A 21,816-nucleotide genomic window follows, 5' to 3' on the forward strand; every position below is an offset into this window, starting at 1 on the left:
TGGAGCTGGGTTCAAGCCCAGGCTCAAGCCCATGCTCAGAAGGAGGTATAGATACAGCCTATCTGTCTAAACAAGCATGTCACTGTGACCTTTAATGGCCTAAGAACTATACACAAAACCATGAGAATGAAGTAACTGACCACCCCAGGAGTGGAGATACTCCTACAGAATTCCCAGTAAAACTAACAGAACATGAGCAGCTAGCTACACCCATGCCTTTCACAGAACACATCAGATCTTGTTGTTAATAACCATCAATGGAGGTAGCCTGCAGTCTTGAAGAATCATCCCTTGATTTATTATCAGCCTTGGAAAAAGATGTCATGATCAAATGCAAAGATGTGTACTTTTTTGCCATGTTTCCAGTGGAACAAGCACAACAGCATCACACTCCACATCAAATCTGGATACTCTAAAATTGGCAGAAATGGACTACATAGCCATGAGGGAAGTCATTTAGAGCAAATATCGAAGGAAAAATAAGTAGATTACAGTATTGTCATGGCAACACTAGCATGAAGCAGCCGTTCTACGTTTAAAGCCTTTCTACTTTCTACATACACCCACTTAAATGACACACATCTCACTTTTACTGCCTTTTATTAAAAAAAAAAATCACACCTCTAACACGTAAGAGATCAAACTTTTCTAATTCTTTTATTCTGCTTCTCATAATTGCAGTATCTGAGTATCTTCTACTTGAAATCAACATGAATACTCAAACCAGCAGAAAACTTCAAACTTTATGCATTTTAAGGCCTGAAGAGAGTGTTATGATTGTCAAGGTCAGAGCTAGGTTTTACAGGCTGCAGGTCATGTAGACTGAACCAAAGATGACTTTATACTTAATTCAGTTGCTACTTGTAGACTGCCTAGGTATTTACTCAGCTTCACATAATATCATAAATGCACACACTCTGATTTTAAAGTTCCTTTTAAAAGAAGAGTTTCATGAGCTTACATGAAGCCTCACTTCTCAGGAATCCTTTTTATTCAGGTCCTGGCTCCCCTGCCACTCAGTTATTCACCAGCAAGTACTCACGAAAGCATGAAGTACAGAAACACATGCACTTTACATGCTATCTCCCAGTGTGAATGCTAATATTCACAGCAGGAAATCCTCTGTGAAAAAGAAGCTTCTATATTCTCAAAACAGAGCAAGGCACCCCCTGTTTGCAGCAGACAGAGGTACAGTTGTGAACGCTAACTTCTGCACTGTTGACTCATTCCCACTGATTGCATATCACCTTCAGTCTCACTTAGAGAAGCCCTCAGTTATTACTGAGCTCTGCTCACTTGAATTAAAGGAGATGCAGTCTTCTGCACAATTTATACTTAGAAGCACTTCTGCTTTATCTTAGATGGCATTTCTCTGCTCCTTGTCCCTCTTTACATAAATATGTACATTTATAAAAGTTTGCATTAAGTTTTGCATTTCTTCCTGTTCCTTTCTCCCCACACACAAACTGCTAGTTTCCATGCTCTTGAGTATTTAAGTCCTTTACTTCTGATTTGAAAGAGAAGTCTGAGTTCAAGTGGTGAAAGTAAGCAGCAGGAACAGATGTGCTTTTATGAAACAAGTATGGTAATCCCAATATTCTATGGAAGTTAAAGGGACAAAACTTTCTATATAAAATATGGGACACTTATTATACTACATCTAATATTCTCCATGCTGTGTTTACCTGGTTGGCTGTAAGAATGGATTAAAAAGTCTTATTTTCATCACAAAATCTTTTCCCTTTTAAATTGTCTTTCAGGCAAGAGGTAAATTAAACTGGACACACTTAGAACTTCAGTTATTTTTTCCCCCTCTGTGGAATGCACACATGTATTATTCAGTGGTTCACTTTTATCCTTAAATACATGCCAATTAATTAAATACAAAAGCTTCCCCAGACAAGCTAGTAGCTTACTGCTAAAAGACTTTGGTTTATTTCTGCTCCTTCCATTTTTGTTTGTCGATCTGAGTCTCTGGCATCAGCCGCCCTTTCACTGCCAGCCAAGTCAATGAATGATATCCTAGAAAAAAAACAAAGTTGCATTTATCTTAGGGGCTTTTTTTTTTCCTTTTTTTTCCTTTTTCTTTTTTCTTTTTTAAACCAGAGGACTGCAACACATGACATCAGAAGAATGATTAGAAATAACTACTTTTCAACAAAAAGAAATACCCACTGGAAATATCTGAGGCACCAAAATAAGCACAGCAGCAGGAACAAGGTCAGGGCGTCCTGACACGAATGCAATCATAATATAACATATAATTGCATGTGATAAGAATGCTCCACAGTTTAATGGATAAGCTGTTTAAAGTGCAACACATTCATCTCTCCAGATAATCCCTGTGCTTGTAGCTTCATAAGAACACAGTTAAAGAAATCATAAGTTTCTTGATTCTCCTTCCAGGTAAAACAGACAACTGCCCTGTCAAATGAGAATTCAGGGCAACGTGACCAGAAATTTCCAGTGTAGTCAGTAATACACTGAGTTTCCAGTGTTCCTTTTCCATCCCTTCCACAAAACTCCATTACTCCCTCTCAAGTTCCCTAGCTCTGGGTGCCAGTTGCTGTACTGACTGTTGCACTGTATCCTTGTCTTTGCTCTTCTTTTCCTGGAACAGCCCTGACTTCTCTTACAGGCATACCTTAGGATCCTTTCCCCACTCCAGCTCCACCTTGCTTTCACTAACTTTTTTGTTAGTGGACTGTGGCACAAATGCCACACCTACATAACCACATACACTTACTTCTATTTCTAAGTCTGCCTGTTCTGCCTTTTCCTCTCTCCACTATTTGTGGCTCTTCCATTTTGCCCTTTATTTAAAATAAGATCCTGGGATCTATTTAAAATAAGATCCTGCATGGTAGTTGCTGGAAGGGTGTGTCAGCAAGTTTTTTTGACACTCAGCAGTTAACACAGATACCTAGACCTCTTTCCTCAGACCAGTTTCTTGCAGCTGTTTAATCTGGAGAAAAGATGACTGAGAAAAGGCACAACTACAGTCTTCAAAGACATAAAATGGCTGCTACAAGAAGAAGTAAGCTGCTCTTTTTGTCTGCTGCAGATAGCATCAGAGTCACACTCTCAAATTATCAGGGAGGTTTAGGTGAGGTATTAGGATACCTCTGACCAAAGGCAAGCATCTCTAAGAATCATCTCCACCTGAGCTAGTCATCCCAGGCTCCTTTTGTAGTCAATTACAGGACAGAGTTGCTTTGAGGGGCAAATCCATCTGACCTGATTTAGGTGCCTCTGCAGAATGGCAAGAATTGGATCCCAGAAATTACTATTTCTTTCTACTGACTTCAAAGTTGATGAGCTCACATGTGAATATGCCCATTACAGACATCTGCCTTTAGCCAGATTAATGCCAGACAGTGAAAGCTTTCTAACACTGAAGAGGAAGGGATGAATTTGATTGTCAAAATCCTTCACTGAAAATTTTTACAAACAAGTTTGACAAAGCTTTCACAGATATGGCTTAAGCACTCTCCCTGGGAACAGAGAAAGGACTGTGAAACTTCTCAAAGTCCCTTTGAACCCTATCTTCTGATTTAACTCACAGCTGCCCACTAACTCAACACCGCCTCTTCGTTTGCCTCTCGGATGTCCCAGGCTTAACTTACTCGTCCTGAAGCCCCAAGCATTCCCACCCCTAGTCTTACCTTCCAAATGTCCTGTTGGCTGTGTCTTTAATTTGGATTTGGATGATAGCATGAGATCGAGAGGAATCTGAGTTGACTCCAGTAGCTCCTGTGCTGCGTTCCTTCCCCCCCTTCAAAATCACCTGCAAAATAAGGGGGACAAAAGCCAATCAAATTGTAAACAACCAATCTCTCAGAAAGAGATCTCATCCTCCTCAGATGAGATAACATTAGGAGGAATGGTTTATTACAGCCTTAAAATTTGGTGCAAGGCAAATGTTAATTTAGACTGGATCCCTTCCAATGTTTCTTTCAGAACTTTTTATATGGACTTGCTTGCAGGGACACTGTGGAGCTTACAGAGGATATTGCAGGGAAGTTGTTGTATCACACAATCACTTGGATTTGCAAAATACCCAAACTATAAAATTAAAAACAAAAGTATGGCAGAAATGAAAGAAAGTAAGACTGCAGACATAACCTGAGACACTGTTCGTTGTATTATTTTAAAATTTCACTTTCTCATGTAATAGGTGGGTACTGTTATCCAGAAAGTTACACACAAAATACAGAGTGCCAAAACCTTTCTCTGTTTGCGTAACTAAAAGAAATTACGCCGGAGCAAGGCACAAAGTTAAAAGATCAAGTCTACTCAATACAACAATAAAATAAGAAAACAGGAAGAGAGGCGAGGCAGAAGGCTCCTTCAAGATATAAATCTGGATAATTCTCTTTTGCAAACTTTAAGGACTATCGCAGAAAGTCTAGCAGCAACTGCAGCAGGACATTCATAGAACAGTCCTTAAATTTGTTTCTGGTCATAAGAACAAATTAAAATATTATCTAGAAAAATCAATACATTCTCAGTTGACAGATGTGCATTATTCATGCCTTTAAGTGGCCAGTTCTCCACCAGCAACGTAACCAACTGCTGCAGCTCCCAAGCATTATATTAGTGCTAAATGCAGATAATTTCTGAACCAAAGCCAACATCCATGAATAGTGAATAACTAGTGATGCATTCAAGGCTCTTCCCATATATCTATTGCAGATTATTCAGAAGCTCTAAGTCAAGCCAGTGACATTTCTATGTTGAAAAGGGCCTGTGGACAGTATACATTTTTTTTTTCAGAGATACATGTGAGAATAAAGTAATTTAATAGCTCTTCTGTGTATGGAATGTGATAATACAAAGGAATGTGTTAATCAACCATATAGCAAATTTACACTTTAATTTGCAGAAGCACCACCAGAACATACTGAAGCTTGGAGTTAAAGGGAAGATGAAGAATAAAATTAAATGGACTATAAGTGGGCAACACCATGCCAATTTTAATGAGTCAATTACACTATCAGGCACTTGTAATTTACAATTCCTTTCCAAGAAAGGAATTAAAGTCAGGCTAAACAGAAAGCGGATTTAAACAGCTTGCATGCCGCAGGACAATGCAGAATATTTGCCAGTGCCCTTTTAGGGCTCAGCCAGGCAGGGAAGGAAAACTGAAGCCTTGCTTTTGCTGAATGTCAGCTACTGTTTAAAGATCCTAATTTTACTTGGCTGTTATCACCCATCATTATCTAAGCAGTGTTTTAATTCTAATTCAGTTCAGTATCTCAATCTTAAGTATTTTCTAATTTCTAGTTCTATTAATTTTCAAATTTACACCTTTTGTCCCACATCCTTTAATACAGAAAATTTAAGTTTATAGAAGCCAAATAAATTACACTGGGAGAAAATACTTAACCAGCTTTTGGGGTCCCTTGCTGGGACACTTTTTAATTTCTGGAATAGTGACAGCAGCCTGTTTCTTGGCAAAGATCTCTCCATAAGGAGTGGCAGCAGAAGCGACAGCTGTAGATCGACAGCTTGCATGTTGCTAGCACAAGTCACAGTGACCCCAGAGCTTACTGAATAAAAGAACTTTTAATAGTGCTCCTCAGTGGTCTGCCAATTACAGAACTTTAAACAGGAACATGCACATGTACTGCACAACAACTAACAATCTCTGCAAATGACATATCTCACAAATCAGCAAATCAGGCTGTAGATGACAAAAAATAATCGCAAACTTAGAGGTTACCTCCAACAGTAGATCTACAGAGTCCACCTGAACCTCCCGCAGTCCAACTATTTGAACAACATGCTTGCTATCTTCTCTTGCAAAAAGCCTGAAAATGAAACAGTGCAGAAAGCAGATTTCTGAAGTCTCAAATAGCAGCAAAGAAAACACATTTCAGTGCTGTGACACTGAAAAAGCAATCAAGGCTACTAGCTGGGGAGCAGCACCACTGTCATTCATTTATTTTCAGAGATGAAGAGGTGTTTCATTTAAAATATGTACCACTGACATTTCACTGTTAAAGAGACATTAGCAACGTATCTCTGCTAGTTCAGGAATATAATAAATGTAATATAATAAAGCAGGGAAGTAAATTATCATGTTTACATTTTAGAGTTCCTGTCTCTCTTCAGACTGCACCTCAGGCTTATCTAGGAAGTTCAGACTGCAAGTTATGCTCTGTTCAAGTTCTCAACATTTTTGCACAGGATTTTAAAGCAGCTCCCATAGCCATAGAGTCAGATTTCAGAGCACCTCTGCTATGAATCACATAGAAGTGTTACAGTATACAGGAAGAATACAAAGCATGATGCACACAGGAGGAAGTTTAATCTTCATTGACATGTAAGATAGCTAATGGACATGCAGAGAATATAAGGAGACTCTTAGTAAATCGACTCTTTACATAGTAGATTACACTACCTGCTCCTTAAAGACTGTTTTGGAGAAAGGGAACACACATGCACAGACATAGGTGCTTCCTTTGAGAACAGATGCTCACTCCCCCAGGCACAAAGCCTCCCTCTAGATCCCTCCAGTGTGTTCTAAGGAGGGTGCCCTTGAAGCTGCTAAAGGCCTCCAGCTGATAGGTAATGTTCCTTCAAGATCACTCTGAAAAGATTTCACTGCTGAGTTCTTAACTGACTGTTATTTTATATTTAGAGATTTCAGACCACAGTAACTTTTTCATATCAAGTACGTACTGAGTTGCCCCAATTTCCATTCCGGATGGAGCTCCTGTAGGAGCATACATACATTCAAATAAGCCTGGGGCTAAGGTGCTACTGCTGAGGGTGATGGCAGCACCACCTGTGGAGGCTTGCTCTGGCTGAGTCACTGGGCTGTCGGGAAAGGTGCTTAGGGAGAAAGTGAGCAGACTCTGCAGTGTCAAGCATGGCAAGTGGGAGATCCATGGGATCTTCAGAGACTAGAGTGGCACAAGCCAAAGCCCCACTGGCACAGCAGGAGGGGAAGCCAGAGGCTATGTTTGAGCATGGAAAGACAGGGACTCCACAATGAAGAACTTCTGGCCACAAGAAAGTTCTTTCTTTACCTACGATGTTCAGCTATTATATTATTATAGCGTAAGCAAAACAGCATGACCTCATTTCTCAACCTCAGGTCCTTATTCTTACTTATTTCCCCCCGCAAAATAGTAAAAACCAGGAGCCCCTATCAATGCCACAGTATTTAGTGTCAGATTCTGCCTTCCTCTCCAAGTAGCTCCTTGGAACAACCCTAATTAAATACATAACATTTGCTATAAAAGGTACCATGTTAAATGTAATTTCATGAAACTGTCACTCATTTATAAATACTAACCAATTCATAACCATAGTTTTATATTAAACCATATTTTTATTTAAATACCTCTTCCTTCCGTTCAGCAGGTCATAAAGCTGTCCACAGTAGATCTCATAAAAACTGATCAAAACGAGATCTTTCCTTGACTGTGATGCTTCCAGGTGTCTAAAGATGTCCTTGGCAGCCAAGGCATAGAGTCCTGGGTTCCGGTGAGTACCTATCATAGTGTAAGTCTTGCCAGCACCAGTCTGCCCATATGCAAAGCAGGTTGCATTACCTCTGTGAAGATAACTTATACTTTTAGTGTCACATCTGATTTGTTCATATCAAAAAAGATTCTGCAATGTTGATATCAATCTATAGCACCCTTCTAGCAATGATGTTTTGTTTGCTATCCTCTCTGGGAAACTGCAAAACACTTAACAGTGATTCCCAAGCATGTCCTATGGAGATCTGGCGTGTCACAGGGTGCTGGCTCTCCCCTTTCTTCCAGATGCCAAAAAATGCATGTAAGAAAACTAAGAATTCTTTATTATTCTTCCAGCTGTTTAGATGCTGCAGAAGTATCATAGGTTTATGAATAGGAATCCTACTGATTATGAATCACAGAGAAAAATGACTGTGACATGAGATGCAGAACAACCACAAGTCAGGTTCTATATGAACATATGTTGTACTTGATGAAAATCAGCACCCCAGCACTGTAATTTACAGAGCGAGGTTACTTTGTCTCCAGCTGCGGTCCTGCATGCAGCTAAGTTAATCTAAAGAGCTGCTGTTGCCTAGGGGAAGGTCTTGTGCTTTCCTCTGCTCCCAGCTGTCTGACCTACCCCTGCCTGTGCTGGCTCCAATGTTTGACTTTACTGCACTGAAACAGCAGAAAGCTTTCAACTTTTTTGCAGGCTAATTTCTGCTGTTTCAGTGAATTAAAGTACCTCACAGAGGATCACAAAATATGCCCAAACTGGCTTCACGTAACCTATGGGAATGTATCTAGTGTGGGGTAAGGAAGGGGATCATCCCCTTTCAGTGGCAGACAGCGGTTTGGTTCACTCATTCCAGCTAGTGGAACTGCAGTCTTGGCTTATTCCGGATTGCTCCAGCTTTGTCGTCATATCCCCTTAAGATTATAATGGCAATGTACATAAATTGCCAAGGAGAGCTCAGGATATGGCTCCACTGCCCTTCAATCCCATTTAAGTTGAGGTTACTACGTGCCTATTTCTCCTTCCCCATCCTTGCTTTTATACTGAACACACAAGTATGATGTGATTTGGGGAACTGAATCAGCCAAAAAAGAAATTACAGAACAAATTATTTATTTCCCCCACCTTAAAAAAAAAAACAACAAACAGGCTTTTTAGCTAGATCAGGACCCTGGCAGAGAAATGGGTAAAAATGTAGGGCTGCAGTAAGTACAGTGAACAATTTCTTGCCATCTTCAGTTGCAGAATTAGCTCACCATGGTGTCAGATTAGACCAATGCCAGTGAAGGGGATGCAGCAGGAGGGACAGAAAAGCTAGGGAAAGCTGAGAAAAAACAGTGGCATCTCTTCTGGTGGCATTACCTGATTAGCTGTAATGTGAATTGTGTCTTTACTGATTATTACACAGCAAGCTACAAGCCTTAGTCTCCTTTTTCACTTCCCTTTTCTCAAGACCATGATACTGTCTCTGCTGATTATACCTGGAGATTTTCAGTAACAGAATGCTCCATTTCTTAGTTTTCAGCATGGATATATAATTCTTTACTTCAAAGACTCAAAAAAATGTAACTATATTCAATCTTATTATTCTCCATGAAAATAAGATCACTCATGTAAAGCCACCATCAATTTCCCATTAATCAGAAAGTATGTAATTATGATTAAGCCTCTAAGCAAATACAAATCAACAAAACAGAAATAAATCACAAGGTTATTAATAATTTCTATTGCCCTGTGTACTGTACAAACCCATCAAAAAATATCTCACAGCAGTCTCATGAAACAGGGAAGATTATTCCTCTACAGACAAGTGTGCTACGCCACACAGGAGCCTTTGTTAGAGTGGAGACTAGACTTCAGAAATCCTAGCACACATTTTTTCTTTCTAGCCTGGCCATGGTGTGTGTCTCTTTGTTGCACCTGTAGCCCCATTTTAACTTACTCTGTGATTTAGATTTCTCACCAAATGTGAAGAAAGTTTCCCCTGATTTATTTTGTCAAAATTGCAATCAAAGACATTCTAAAAGGTGGAAGGTATGTGGCAAAGGCGAAATGAATGTATTTTTCAAAAGATGAAAAGCATAAAAGGAAAATTAAAGCAGTGCATGATACTGGAAAACAGAAAGGCAAAAACAAACAAATGTAAGCACTGATGCCCTACCCGTTAAAAATATGCTGAATGAGAGGATGAGCTGTCTTCATATACACATCCTGATTGGTACATGACTCCCCAAAGACTTCATCAAAATAAAAAACATGCTGAAAAATAAATATGTTCTTTACATGAAAATGAATATGTTTCACTTCCCTTTCACCCCCATTCAAAGGTAAATTTAAATACAGAATGCTTTCCAGTGACTTCATATGACTTTGAATCAGGTACAAAGTGATCTAGCACATTTAACATGCAGCACGACATATGCAAGAACACATCATTACAATTAATCAAGAGACTGAGGATAGGAAAAAAAGAAAAAAAAAGGAAGAAAAGATGCCTTAATTTCCCATCATTCTGAAGCAGAACATGCCTTCTGACAAGGGGAAAAAAATGCTAGTTAAAGAAAGCCTTCATCTATTCCTGAAATGAATCAGCCTACAGATGTACAGTAACACTAACACAGTAAAAAGAACTGAGTCAGCTCGTGACTCTCTCAAAATTAGTCCTCAGTTGTGATTGTCTCTGTTCTGAAGATTAAAAAGTTCTTGTGCCAGAGAAGTCAGAAGTTATACCTAAGCAAAGCTGGACTGTATTATCTCAGAAGGGGGCAATAAAACCCAAAACTTCCCACACTCCAGATCTGACCCAAAGCAGCAGGGTCTCTGGAAACACTGCAACAGAGCTCATTATGAGCTCCTTCTAGGTTAAGAACAGTGTTTTGTAGGGACAGATACAAACATCACAGAGTCAAAAGAGCCTCCATGGACTGGTGTCTAACATTGCACTCTAATAAATTCATGGCAATGTAAATCAAGGTGGTAGATCTCCATTACCACAATGCACAAACCACATGAGTGCACAGGCAGGTTAAACCAGAGTCTCAGCAACTACGCTCAGCTCGGAGGGCAGATGTGCTTTGTGACGGGCCTGCCGTTTGGAGCTGGAGCATGCCCCACCTCCCACTTGCTCCGTACCTCTTCCTGTCCTTTCTATAGGAACCACAGATGGAGGCAGGGTGAGTAGTCAGACCTGGAAGCAGGTAAGTTCTCCTGGGTCCTATAGAATAGACACTGCCTTTGCCATGGCATACTGTCATTTGGACTATATAAATTAACAGCAAGGTTTTGTTTGTCTGTACAGACACAACAAAATTAATGAGTGGTTATTACAGCACTGAGATACGAAGGTGATAAGCACCACATAAATGCCAAATATAGGTAGTCAGGTGGTGGCAGCGGGGTGGAGTTGCTGCATGTGTCGCGCTGTAAAAGGTGGTACGTGAACTGGGCCCGAGAGCTGCAAACTGAATTTTCACTGGATACCCCAAACAGTTGTTCCTACGACCCAGACTGTAAAAATAACACCCAGTACAGTGAGAATGGCTTGCTGCTCTCTAGAAAGCAGTTCTGTTCCTGGTGCTGTCAGTCAAAAGTGAGAATGTGAGCTATGACAGCACAAGGTATTTGGGATTAAGAAACAAAGACCAAGAGGGAACTTAATTTTCAAAAGCATTTGAGAACAAAGGGAGGAGATGAGGGTGTATGCAATTCATTGAAACAGACCTACAGTGCTGAAATAGTGAAAAGGGAACTTCTCACTGAAGTACCATGGAAAGCTATCAGGAGCCTCTGGAGCAGGCAATTCTCCTGCAGCAATGGCACGTGGCAGAGGGTTTGATTTTGCCACATGCAAAGAGAGCTGCAAGAGGCATGCTTTTGAGGCTTAAAATTCTGGGCTCAGGTTTTCTGCCGCAGGCTGGCATAAGTCAGAAGCAATTCAAATATAGTCATGCTGAGATCACAGAAGAGCCCACCACATATCTCAGTGCAAGAAATGCAGACAGCCCTTTTCTGTTTCCCCTCATTGGAACTCCAAGTACAATTTGCTTTATGCGACCATGCAAGTGACTGGCCCATAAACACAACATTCAGGTGGAGGATGTTACCTGTAAAATATATTGGGTGAGATCAACCGCCTCCTTCTTCTCATGAAGAAGTAGGGTTTCTTTGTCTTTCACTGTGATGATATTAACCTCCCCACGTCGCTCCTCTCTCAGGCCTAGAGGACGTTTTCGGACACACACTCTGATTTTTTCACTCTCTGTCCATGGAGTCTCTTTCTCAGAAGTGCTGGATCTACAACAATAGTGTAGGCTTTTATTTTAAAATCAGGTTACTGAAGAATCTAGGCTATGCATAAATTCATTAGTTTTAGCAGATAAATATTTCTGCCTTTAATGGCTTACCAAAAAAACCCCAAAACACATCTCATTGTTACACAGTGAAGTTTCTGCTGTTTTTTCCCTAAATAGGCTGATGCTTTTTGTGCACTTCTGTTAAAAGAATAGTTGTGTTTATACACCTACATTCTAGAACTTGTTGCTGGACTGGCATATTTTCAATTGTCCACAAACATGTGATTGAAGCTGGCATAAAATGAAAGTTATCTTAATGAAATTTAATCTTACTGAAATTATTCGCAGTCATGATTAGTAATTTAATTATGTTCAGATAAAAATATGAACTGATCTTGAAAAGGAGAAGGTATAATATTTAGTTGCTTTCCCCTTATCCTGGTTGTCATTCTTCCCATTATAGGCTGCCAAAGAGTTTACAACTAAATGACTTAAACTGGAAAACAAGATAGTATCACCATGTTCCTCTTCAGCTCAAAGAAAATTTGAAGTATTGATCTCATAATTGTCTCCTGTTTGGTCTTTTGTCATAAAAAATTGTGTGGTTTCAGACAACAGGCAAAGTTGTGCTCTTCTGTTCTGGCAAGTCTACTTTAGTTCCCTTCCAGACACCTCAGAAACATAAAGTCATTTTGTGTTTCATTGATTAAACTGCTGTGTAAAGCATTTTGTGATGCGTCAGACAGAATATGTTTGAATTCAAGCAAAATGTATTCATTCCACCTGTCCCTTTTTCAAGCTATCTTCAGGCAAATAAGTAATGATTTTCAGCCTGGATCTGAATGCCAATTTGTGAGTTAAAAAAAAAGAAGTTTTAACTGAGCACCAACTTGCACAAAAGTAGTGTTTCTGCCATGTTGTCTGAACGCCCTTCCAAAATCTCCTAATGTAGCAACTGAAAACTAACATATGCTAATTGTCTAGTAAATGAAAATCAAACCCACAAGTTACTCAAAATCTCATTACAAGCATGTAGTATCATTGCTGTTGTGCTGCGTGATTCCCTAGACGCATACTACATACAGATATAAATCTCAAGATGCAGTCTTTGAAGACTACACATGAGTAATATTTACTTGTAACTGAAGTCCCTTTAATTTTAGTGCAGCTTTTCCATGCAGACTAGGATCAGGCCCTCTGTTTAGATGGAAAATTCTTTCCCCTGAAAAGAAAGGCAATGATACTTGAAATAAGATGCTTCATAAGCTAATGTGAGCTTATGGATACCACTAGGCACCAAATGTTGTCCAGCAAATGATCAGAGGCTCTGAAGTTTAATTCTCACATCAGAGGCTGGATTTGGTGACCTACAGAAAGAGCCTGTGGTGCTCTAATTGCTCGAAGGAGGAAGGGCTGATTGCAAGATTTGGAGAAAGGAAAAACTGAAGACTTGGAGGATCCGTTTATGAGAGAAAAGGCATAAATTTTTTCCAGTACAGAGGCACATTTAACTGAACATATTTTGTATAGGAACAGAATACATTTTTAGTCTATATGCGGAACCTAAAGTTTAGTTTTCTACTAACCTTTCTTAAATAGAAATTATATTTTATAACAAAATATATTTTTTATTACTAGAAAAACCAAAAATCTTGCCAAATATCATTAGAAATCTGATTAGACAACAGGTCAGAAGAATCACTATGCCCTGTTTGCTACTGTCAAATGAAGCCATTTGCTGTGGGCAAGTGCAAAATATATTTAAGCATATTAAAAAAGCTCTTTATCTTTCTGCCACCTAAAATCATGCCAGTGTTTTCGAAGGTTTCTCATAGATGAGACTAGATTAGCCTTTGCCGTGGTCAAATCACAATGTGACATGGGAATGGATGGATTCAGTGAAGGAGTTGGGCATTGCAATACAGGAATCACAAACTCAAGTGTCAGCAGACTGGCCCAATCCTGGAATGCACAACACGTACTCTGCAGTCAAAACAGGAGAAAGAGAAACTCAGGCATGTCAGGAGGAGGATGCAGACAGCCCAGAAAATGAACCATAAAGCCAAGCATGGAAGAATGAGCTTAGAAAAAAAGAGAAGAACAAGGAAAGAAAGGGAGAACATGGAGAACGTGGCTCTAATGCAGGATTAAAAATCTTGAACTCCTCTAGCTGAGCCATTAGGTTATATTTTATAATTTTTTACTTGCTAGCACTACAAATCCTGCCCTTTTAGTTGCATCTTGGCTCAACTTCTAGAAGAGGCAGAGAATGCGCTAAGATGCCAATATATGTTGGAGGCTAGTGCACTTCTCTGGAAGGTGGGAATGATTTTTTTACCAGCAAAGGAGAGTTATAAACCTGTGTCTTGGATTTCACAGGTTACATGCTCTAGCTACTATGCCACCTTAGTACTTTTCTGCTGTGGCAACAGCATCTATCCCTCCAGGCTACATGCACACTCAGTGGGAGTTGTAACTACATCCCAACTCCGTGGATCCTCCCACACACCAGATCTTCCACCAGAGCCATCCCAGACCAAGCCCCAGCCTCATACGGCTACCTCTCTTCACCCCATTTTAAAACAAAACCACCATGAATGCATTGCAACAAGCTAGATGCTGGTAGTACGTGTGGAGAAGTGTACATGCTCCGTTGCCGTATTAGGTAAAAAATCATTTTTTGTTCTAAAAATGCTGCCAGGGTAGATTTACCACTGGTTCAAGATAACCACAGCCCCTCTGTTACCAAACACTGGGGAAAGTAGGAAAGTTAGAGATAATGTGCTTGGGGAGCGGCTGCAGGCATCCCTCTCTCCACCACGTCTATATTCCATCCCAGTTATAGTCATTCTGTTTCTTTTTAAAGCTCAAGTTCAAAAATTTATTTGTAAACATATATAGCCATCAGTGTGTATCCTTTTTACTGGGAAAAACTTGACAAACTTATCAACAGACAATGCCATATTTTGGAAAAATAAGATAGTCTCATGGAAAGAAAAAGAGAAAGATTGGTCAAAATATCAAGAAAACAAAGCCTTATATCCTGAAAGACAATAAAGACTATTCTTAGACAACCTTGGTGAGCAGCAGCTGGTGAAATTCAGCTGATTCCTTCTACCAGACTTGGAGAGTTGCAAGTGTTTATTAATCTCTCTCTTCTCTATAAGATCTTGCATTGCCCTTTAGTGGTAGGATTGCTTATTTGGAGGTGATGAAGACAGATTCTCCTCCACAATGAAGAAAGAATTAATTATGAATAACTTGAATATAGAAAAATAAAGGTGACTGATTATTACCTGATACTGGAATGAGGTAGTCCATAATTATACCCTGAAATATGAGTTATTCTTTGTACAATAGGAGCTTCAGAATCCCCCAGAAGAGGAGCAATATCATCAGAAACAGTTGAACAGCTCAGGTCCTTTTTTGTGCATGTTCCAGGAGTATTTAGGTCTCTTCTAACTAATCTGATCAGCTCTGAATCATGTGGTTGAATGTGTCCCAACATTTCCCCTACACTGTTCTTCTCCTCATTGGCACTGAAATCAGATGAACCATATGATTCAGATTCAGAGCCTTTCACTGTTCCATCATTTTCTTCAAAGAAGGACTCAAAACGCAGCTGTCTACGGGGACCTGATCTGGTCATCTGAGGCTGAATGAAAAGGCCACTTTGTTGAAAATCTTTCTTGCTTAAGTCTTCAATGTCTTCCTCTTGCATAATTTTGATTATTCTAATGAGCTGAAAGAGTCGTTTGCGGTCATTCATGTCATGGACACCCAGCTTGGTATAATCTTTCGTGGAAACTTTAGCAAGCTCATCAATCTTCTGAAGACCGAAGGCAGCAAAATGGGCATAGTACTTTTCAAGTTCTGCCTCACGAAGGCATTCATAAAGGCATGATGCCATTTTCAAGCTAAAGTCTACAAGAAACCAAATAAAATAAATATTAGGATCATATGAAACATCGCATCTGACAAAGTTACTAATGAAGAAACTACACATTTCCTCATGCCATTACCTGTAGTTAGGCTAGAAGCCTGTTTAACTCAAAGTTTACAATATAGCAATAACAACAATAAAATAAACATGAAACTAATATTTTATCTACAAAACTATATTTTAGTTAGACAATACACAATAATGTGTAAGAAATGCACAATGCAGTGTTACTTACTGCTGTAGAGTTCCTACATGCCTGATGTCTAGCTGATGAATGCCGCAGCTACTGAAACCCTGTCCTCAAGCTGCAGAATGTAAAATGCCTAATTTTAGACACTCAATTTAATATCAGGGCATGTGGTCTAATGTGGTTCAGCTATCCCTGGTTGACTAACCAAAGGAGAAGAAATTGCATTTGTCCTCACCTCAAGCTGAGTAATTAAAACCAGTCATCTTATAGATGAACTACAGCAAAGTTGTAGTTTCATTGCGTAATTTTCTCTTCTATGTCATGAATCTTGTAAGCGTATCTAAGTGTCCTTGACAGAATAATGGAAGCATACTGCGAAATCTGAAACACAGAATTTGTATAAATCTATATATGCTACTGGAACGCCATACTTGCATTCTTGGGAAACCCAAAAAAGTAACATGCATCACTGAAAGGTATGCCAAAAAACCCTCAACTCCTTCACTCATGTCTCCCTAGCAGTGCATTGTGCAGCTGTCTGTATCTAGATGGATTAATATCTGCAGATATTTTTACTTGTTCCATAAAATGGAAAAATGATAGCACTTCAAGTATCTGTTGCTCACTGCGCCTTATATATTTGTTCAGTCTAGGACCTCAGCAAATACAGCTGAGTATTTGTTGCCCACTGCTGCTTGATGTATCTTTGTTAAGTCTAGGACCTTTGCAAATACAGCTTTTACTCATGTTTGGAGGCCACAATAACATTAAGCAAAACCAAGACATTTAAGACTAAGTTTTCCCCCCCATAATTCAAGGTTGAAGTGCTTTAGCAGGATTCTCAAGCATCTCTACAACAACATTAGAAAAGGAAATAAGGTTACCAAATATCACCCCAAAATTTGATCCCATATCATTAACTAACATGTTATATTGAAATAATAATACCAACAAAACATTTAAATTATATTAAAGTGCTGATTGTATAAGGTAATAGAGAGGCCAAAAGGTGCAGTAGAGGACATCTACAATGACTTAGAAGCTAGAGTCTAAGTTGTAGATAGTAGTCAGCCACAATAAAATCATGAGATTCAGCAGTAAAAAGCTTCAAGACAAAATCATTGGTATGTAGGTGGACTTATTCAATATATATGTAATGTGATTCTGAAGCTTGAGGAGAAGTCAGAGCCACTGCTGATATTCTTAGATCCTGGGAGGGGGAACGCAAAATTGACAGAGATGGTAGCAAACCCAAAGATCAGAGAGGCCAGCTATGACATGTGCAAGGGTTTTCACAAGCATTCACAATATGCCAACTTCTCTAACAGATTAAATTCCACAGGAACTTCAGACTTCATTTAAAGGAGGTTTATGTTTTTGGAAAAAATGCCTATCTTACATAAGGTAGCTTATAACAAAACCAGGTCCCGTGTAACTGTGTGAGCTGCACAGGAAACTTCTGTTTGATGAAAGGAGCAGCTATAACACAAAGTCAAGTTGGCAATCTCAAAGTGCTGAGAATCTATTAAACATGAAAACAATCCAGCAAATTTCTTTTGCCTGTTCTCACTCTGTATCCTAGACTACACCTGCCTCTTGATATATGCTCAAGTTAAATACAGAATGGCCAAAGACCAGTGCAAGAACTAATTTGGTGTTAACCTGTGTTTGCATTATAATGTTAAACACAGGAGAGAGAAGAGAGGATAAAAAGGGGAAAAAAAAATCAAACGGATATGCTTCTCAAAACAAGAGCAGCCGACAAGGGGAGAGAACAGAGGATTTGAAGGTCAAGGTTCTAATTAAAAATTAAACAAAAAAAAAATATTTAAATAGCTAGAAACTGACAAGCTTCCATTAACTGGGGTAACAAGGGACTAGGATTCTCAAAATACAGAAAATCCAAGTAATATAGGTACTGCAGAACATCCAAGAAGGTCAGGGCTGCGACATGTAAGCAGCTCTGCATGGCTTATTGACTAAGGCTCTGTGCCATGTTAAAGCAACTAAATGGCTTCTTAATGACAGCTGGCCTGTGAAGACATGTAACTGCTTCTGCTTCCCCAGATACAATTAAATCTTACTGGATCTAAGTGGTTTTAAGAGATAACTCCAGGGTCTCTCCATCCATGGAACAGCAATTTCACAACTTAGGAAAACCGAACATTGACTAATAAATGAGTAACAAATTAATTAACCATGGAAAAAAAAGTAAGCAATTGTCATGGTGATGGGTTCCATTGTTTCTGATTAGTTTAAAACTCAACAGCAGGCAATTTTCTAAAAGATTTGGTCTGGTTCATACATGAGAGAATTCAGAGGAAATTGTGAAACCCTTTTAATTGGCGATGCTCAAAAAGAAAGGAGTGCCTTCCTCCTCATTAAAAGAATACTGTAATTTGTCCAACACAGTAGATTTCTTTTTGTCTGAAGGCAACATTTCTAAAACAGTCACACAAGTCTTCAAAATAAATTGGCTCTGTAAAGAAATAGCAGGAGTATTGGTAGGTTTTCAAGAATCCTAAATTGTTAATGATAATGCCATCTTCTGGCAAAAAAGGAGACAACTTTCACTTTTTCACAATAAATAACAGCCAGCACTCCCTCAGTTATTGTCAGGATCTAATTTTGTTTATTCACCTGAGAGAACATTGTGTCCTGGAGCAGAAAATAAAACATTCTTCAGTGTGGCAGTTTCATATCAAAGCCCAGGTCTTATTCCTTGCAAAGCTATGGGTAGCTTCACCAAAAACAGTACTGAGACAAAAGCCTAAGACTTCTTAAAACAGTTATAATGACATATTTTGAGAAAGTAGTGAGTCAGTATGAAGGTGTAATTCTCCATGAGCACCCAGTTATAAGGTCAGGTAGTCTTAGGCCTAAGGAAAAGCTTTTCATTTAATCTCTATTAGAACATTGCTTGTTATTCTTTGCTGTTCAGTGGTTGCCCTTCTCATTTTAGCTGGCAGAAAGACTCACCTTCACTTTGAAATTTTCACCTTCTCTCACAAAAGGCCTGCTTTGCCACTGACAAAAAGATGCTGAAGCTGGTCAGTGAAACAGTGAAGTCAATGAAGTCCAGAGCATCTTTACTTACTAACGTGCAACCTAGCAGCGAGAGAGATGTATCACCGTTAGCCGTTTCTAACTGCTGGAACATGTGAGATGTCTGGACAAGGGACCAGTAGGCCGATCATCTTAATGTGGCAAACCCAAGCTCTCTACAACTCATTTCTTATGCGAAGAAGTTTTACAAAGACCTTAAAAGGCTGCCAGATGCTGGTAATGGGTAAGTACTTGTTGTAAAAATGCATTAGAATTTTATATAAAGGGACCAACTCAAAGCACAGACTAAGATCACAGCTTGTCACCAGAGAACTCCTCCTCTGTTTCATTAACAGGTTTTTTAAAGGCCCTAAAGCTGCGGACAGAAGAAAAGTCAGGTGTAAATAGCAGAAATGAGTAGTTACATTTTAGGTATTCTGAAGGAAATTAACTGACCACAAAATCATGCTTTAGAAGCTGATCCTCCATTTTAAAATGCTTTTAATTATTAATTAGCTGCTACACAGATCTTTTAATTCTCAATGCACTTTTCAAAGTGGAGAAAATGGCTGGCCTTGAAAGATACTCAGCGAGTGTCAGTCACTCTGCGTAAAATAAATCACATAAAATCCCTACATAGAGTATTTTAAGAACAAAGCAGCCTCAGACCACTATATCTTGATCTTTATTAACCTCTGATATATTAAAGATCTCAGTGCACTGTTCACTCAAATAACACTCACACGTCCTGTTATCCCACTGTAGTTTACTCATATCTACCTGGCAATTTTAGCTGACTTCCACTGATACTCTGGATTGTCACTACCAAGACATGGCACAAGTATCACTATATCTGTATTTTAAACTAGGGAAATTAAGTCATGACACAGTGAAGAAACCTTATGTGGCACTCCTACAAATGCAAACTAATGCAACTACGCATTTAATCCCACAAATAATCTAGAGTTATTCACTCTGAATCATAAACTCTCGTCTGATTGTTAAATAATTTTATTAGCCACAATTTTCAAGGGCATCTGATTAACAAGGTAATTGTTAATCGGTGTACAAAACCTAAACAGCACCTTGTTTTCCTGCCTTTATCTTTGTATTATGTAAATAATTTTACTTTACAAGTACCTTACAAAAACAAAAGTTAAGAACTTATAACACTTGTAAGCATGTAGCAGGAAGGTACATTTCCTTTCCTAACCACAACTATAGCAATGTATTGTATTCATTACTTGTAACCACGTTACCCCAAACAAGTCTTCAGCACAGGCTCTGTCCGTGCCAAAGTGTGTGCTGCTTTTTGAAGTATGGAGTGGAAGACCACAACAAAGCCAATCCCATAATCATATGATAGAGAAAAGGGAGACTTATTAACTCATGTCACCCGTCATCCATCTTTATTTCTTTTTCATCTGAACATTAAGCCCTTTTTTTACTGTGATCCAAAGCCAAATCTGATTTAGCCCTCCAGAAGTGAATGCCTAATTTGATTTTCCAGAGCACCACACAAAATACTTTACTTTTAATTATTCTGACCCCATTCCCTGGTAACTATGGTATTCCTGTGAAGAACAGGGTCAGGGTACGGTTGCACTTTTATAAACACAAGCTCCATAGTCAGAGATAACCTGTACTGTAAAACAAGTTTGTAATTTTAGTTTCACGCAGTAGGTAGGGATCTATGAAACAGCATTTTGACGTTGCAGCAAATCCCTTGTAAGATCACAGGATTATACTACGCAACTCCCTGCACATACACAACGTGGTATTAATTGTTCTGTTGCTCTTTGAAACAAGCGTTGTAGCAGCTTGTTTTGGAGATGCAAGGAACAAATAGATAACCAGTTACAGTTTCTGTATAGCAAAAGTAATTGGGGAGGAGGGAATACTTTTAACGTTAACTGACAACAATTTTACATCTGGTCCGCGATGCAGGTCGTCTCCCTGCAGCAACCCTCCCACTTCCTTCACTATTGACAGACAGACACAGAGTTTGGCACTGAAACTGCAGTTCATTTCATTGCTCTTTGAAACATACTTGAAAACAATAACTAAAAGTTGGTTTTTTCTGTTTTCCAATAGAGTATTTTTCAGTTGGCAAGAGAATGCTATTTTTTACAACCATCCCTTCATACTAAGTATAGCCTGGCGACCTCAGCAGAAGTGGCTCCATCCTACAGCTGATCCCCGACAACTGCTTCGAATAGCAGCTGCGTGGAAACGGGAAGTGTCTAATATTCAACCGCACGCTAAAAAAAAACCCACATATCTACGTCTTATATTGGGATGCTGATTATTTGAAAACTGTGCCCGAGCTTCTCTTGCCGGTAAGATTTACCAAAGAGCTTTCAATATTTACTTTATAATTGTATCCAAACAAACCGCCGCCCATCTGGAATTGTGCTGTGTGGCTGAGGGGGCGTGATCGCGGAGAGGTAAATCCCACAGGGATTTATCCCATAGGGGTTTTTGGCTTCCCTCGCTGAATTTAGCCCCAGGCTGAGGAACTTCACGTCTTCACCCCCTGGAAGGAGGAGTCTCTTCCAGAGCAAGGGCCCCGCACCGGGCCAGCCGCCGGCCCCGCCACCTGGACCCCGCGGCGGGACGGGGCTGAGAGGGGGAAACCGCGGCAGTGCCCCCACGTCCCCGGGACGCCAGGACGACCCCCCGCGTCCCCAGTGCGGCCGCCGCTCCCTCCGCCTCACGCCGCCCCACAGGTCTCGTTCCCGCCGCCACTCACCGGTCGCGGCGCCGCTGGGCAGCCGTGACTAGGCCGCGTCCCCATAGCAACAACGCTTTTCCCGCTTCAAACGCTCCCGCGCAGCCTCGCACCCGCGGGC

At 39.8% G+C, this 21,816-nt stretch overlaps 1 protein-coding gene across 2 annotated transcripts in view; it reads right to left on the minus strand.

Annotated features, from left to right (window-relative positions):
• KIF24 (kinesin family member 24) overlaps positions 1-21,805 on the minus strand; it is a 33,278-nt gene extending 11,473 nt beyond the window's left edge. The window contains exons 1-8 of one of the 2 annotated variants that reach the window (XM_064438905.1): positions 21,717-21,805; positions 15,083-15,710; positions 11,598-11,787; positions 9,656-9,753; positions 7,355-7,567; positions 5,726-5,813; positions 3,666-3,787; positions 1,917-2,022 (exon numbers count right to left, since the gene is read on the minus strand). In XM_064438905.1, the coding sequence (XP_064294975.1) occupies positions 1,917-2,022; positions 3,666-3,787; positions 5,726-5,813; positions 7,355-7,567; positions 9,656-9,753; positions 11,598-11,787; positions 15,083-15,696 (1,431 nt within the window). In that variant the 5' untranslated portion in view covers positions 15,697-15,710; positions 21,717-21,805. Of the gene's footprint in view, positions 1-1,916; positions 2,023-3,665; positions 3,788-5,725; positions 5,814-7,354; positions 7,568-9,655; positions 9,754-11,597; positions 11,788-15,082; positions 15,711-18,898; positions 19,038-21,716 lie in introns of those variants that run through there. The other variant, XM_064438906.1, reaches the window with a different exon arrangement.
• Positions 21,806-21,816: the final 11 nt, after the last annotated feature.

This window comes from Phalacrocorax carbo, chromosome Z, assembly GCF_963921805.1.
Source record: "Phalacrocorax carbo chromosome Z, bPhaCar2.1, whole genome shotgun sequence".
In the NCBI taxonomy this organism is placed as follows: domain Eukaryota; kingdom Metazoa; phylum Chordata; class Aves; order Suliformes; family Phalacrocoracidae; genus Phalacrocorax; species Phalacrocorax carbo.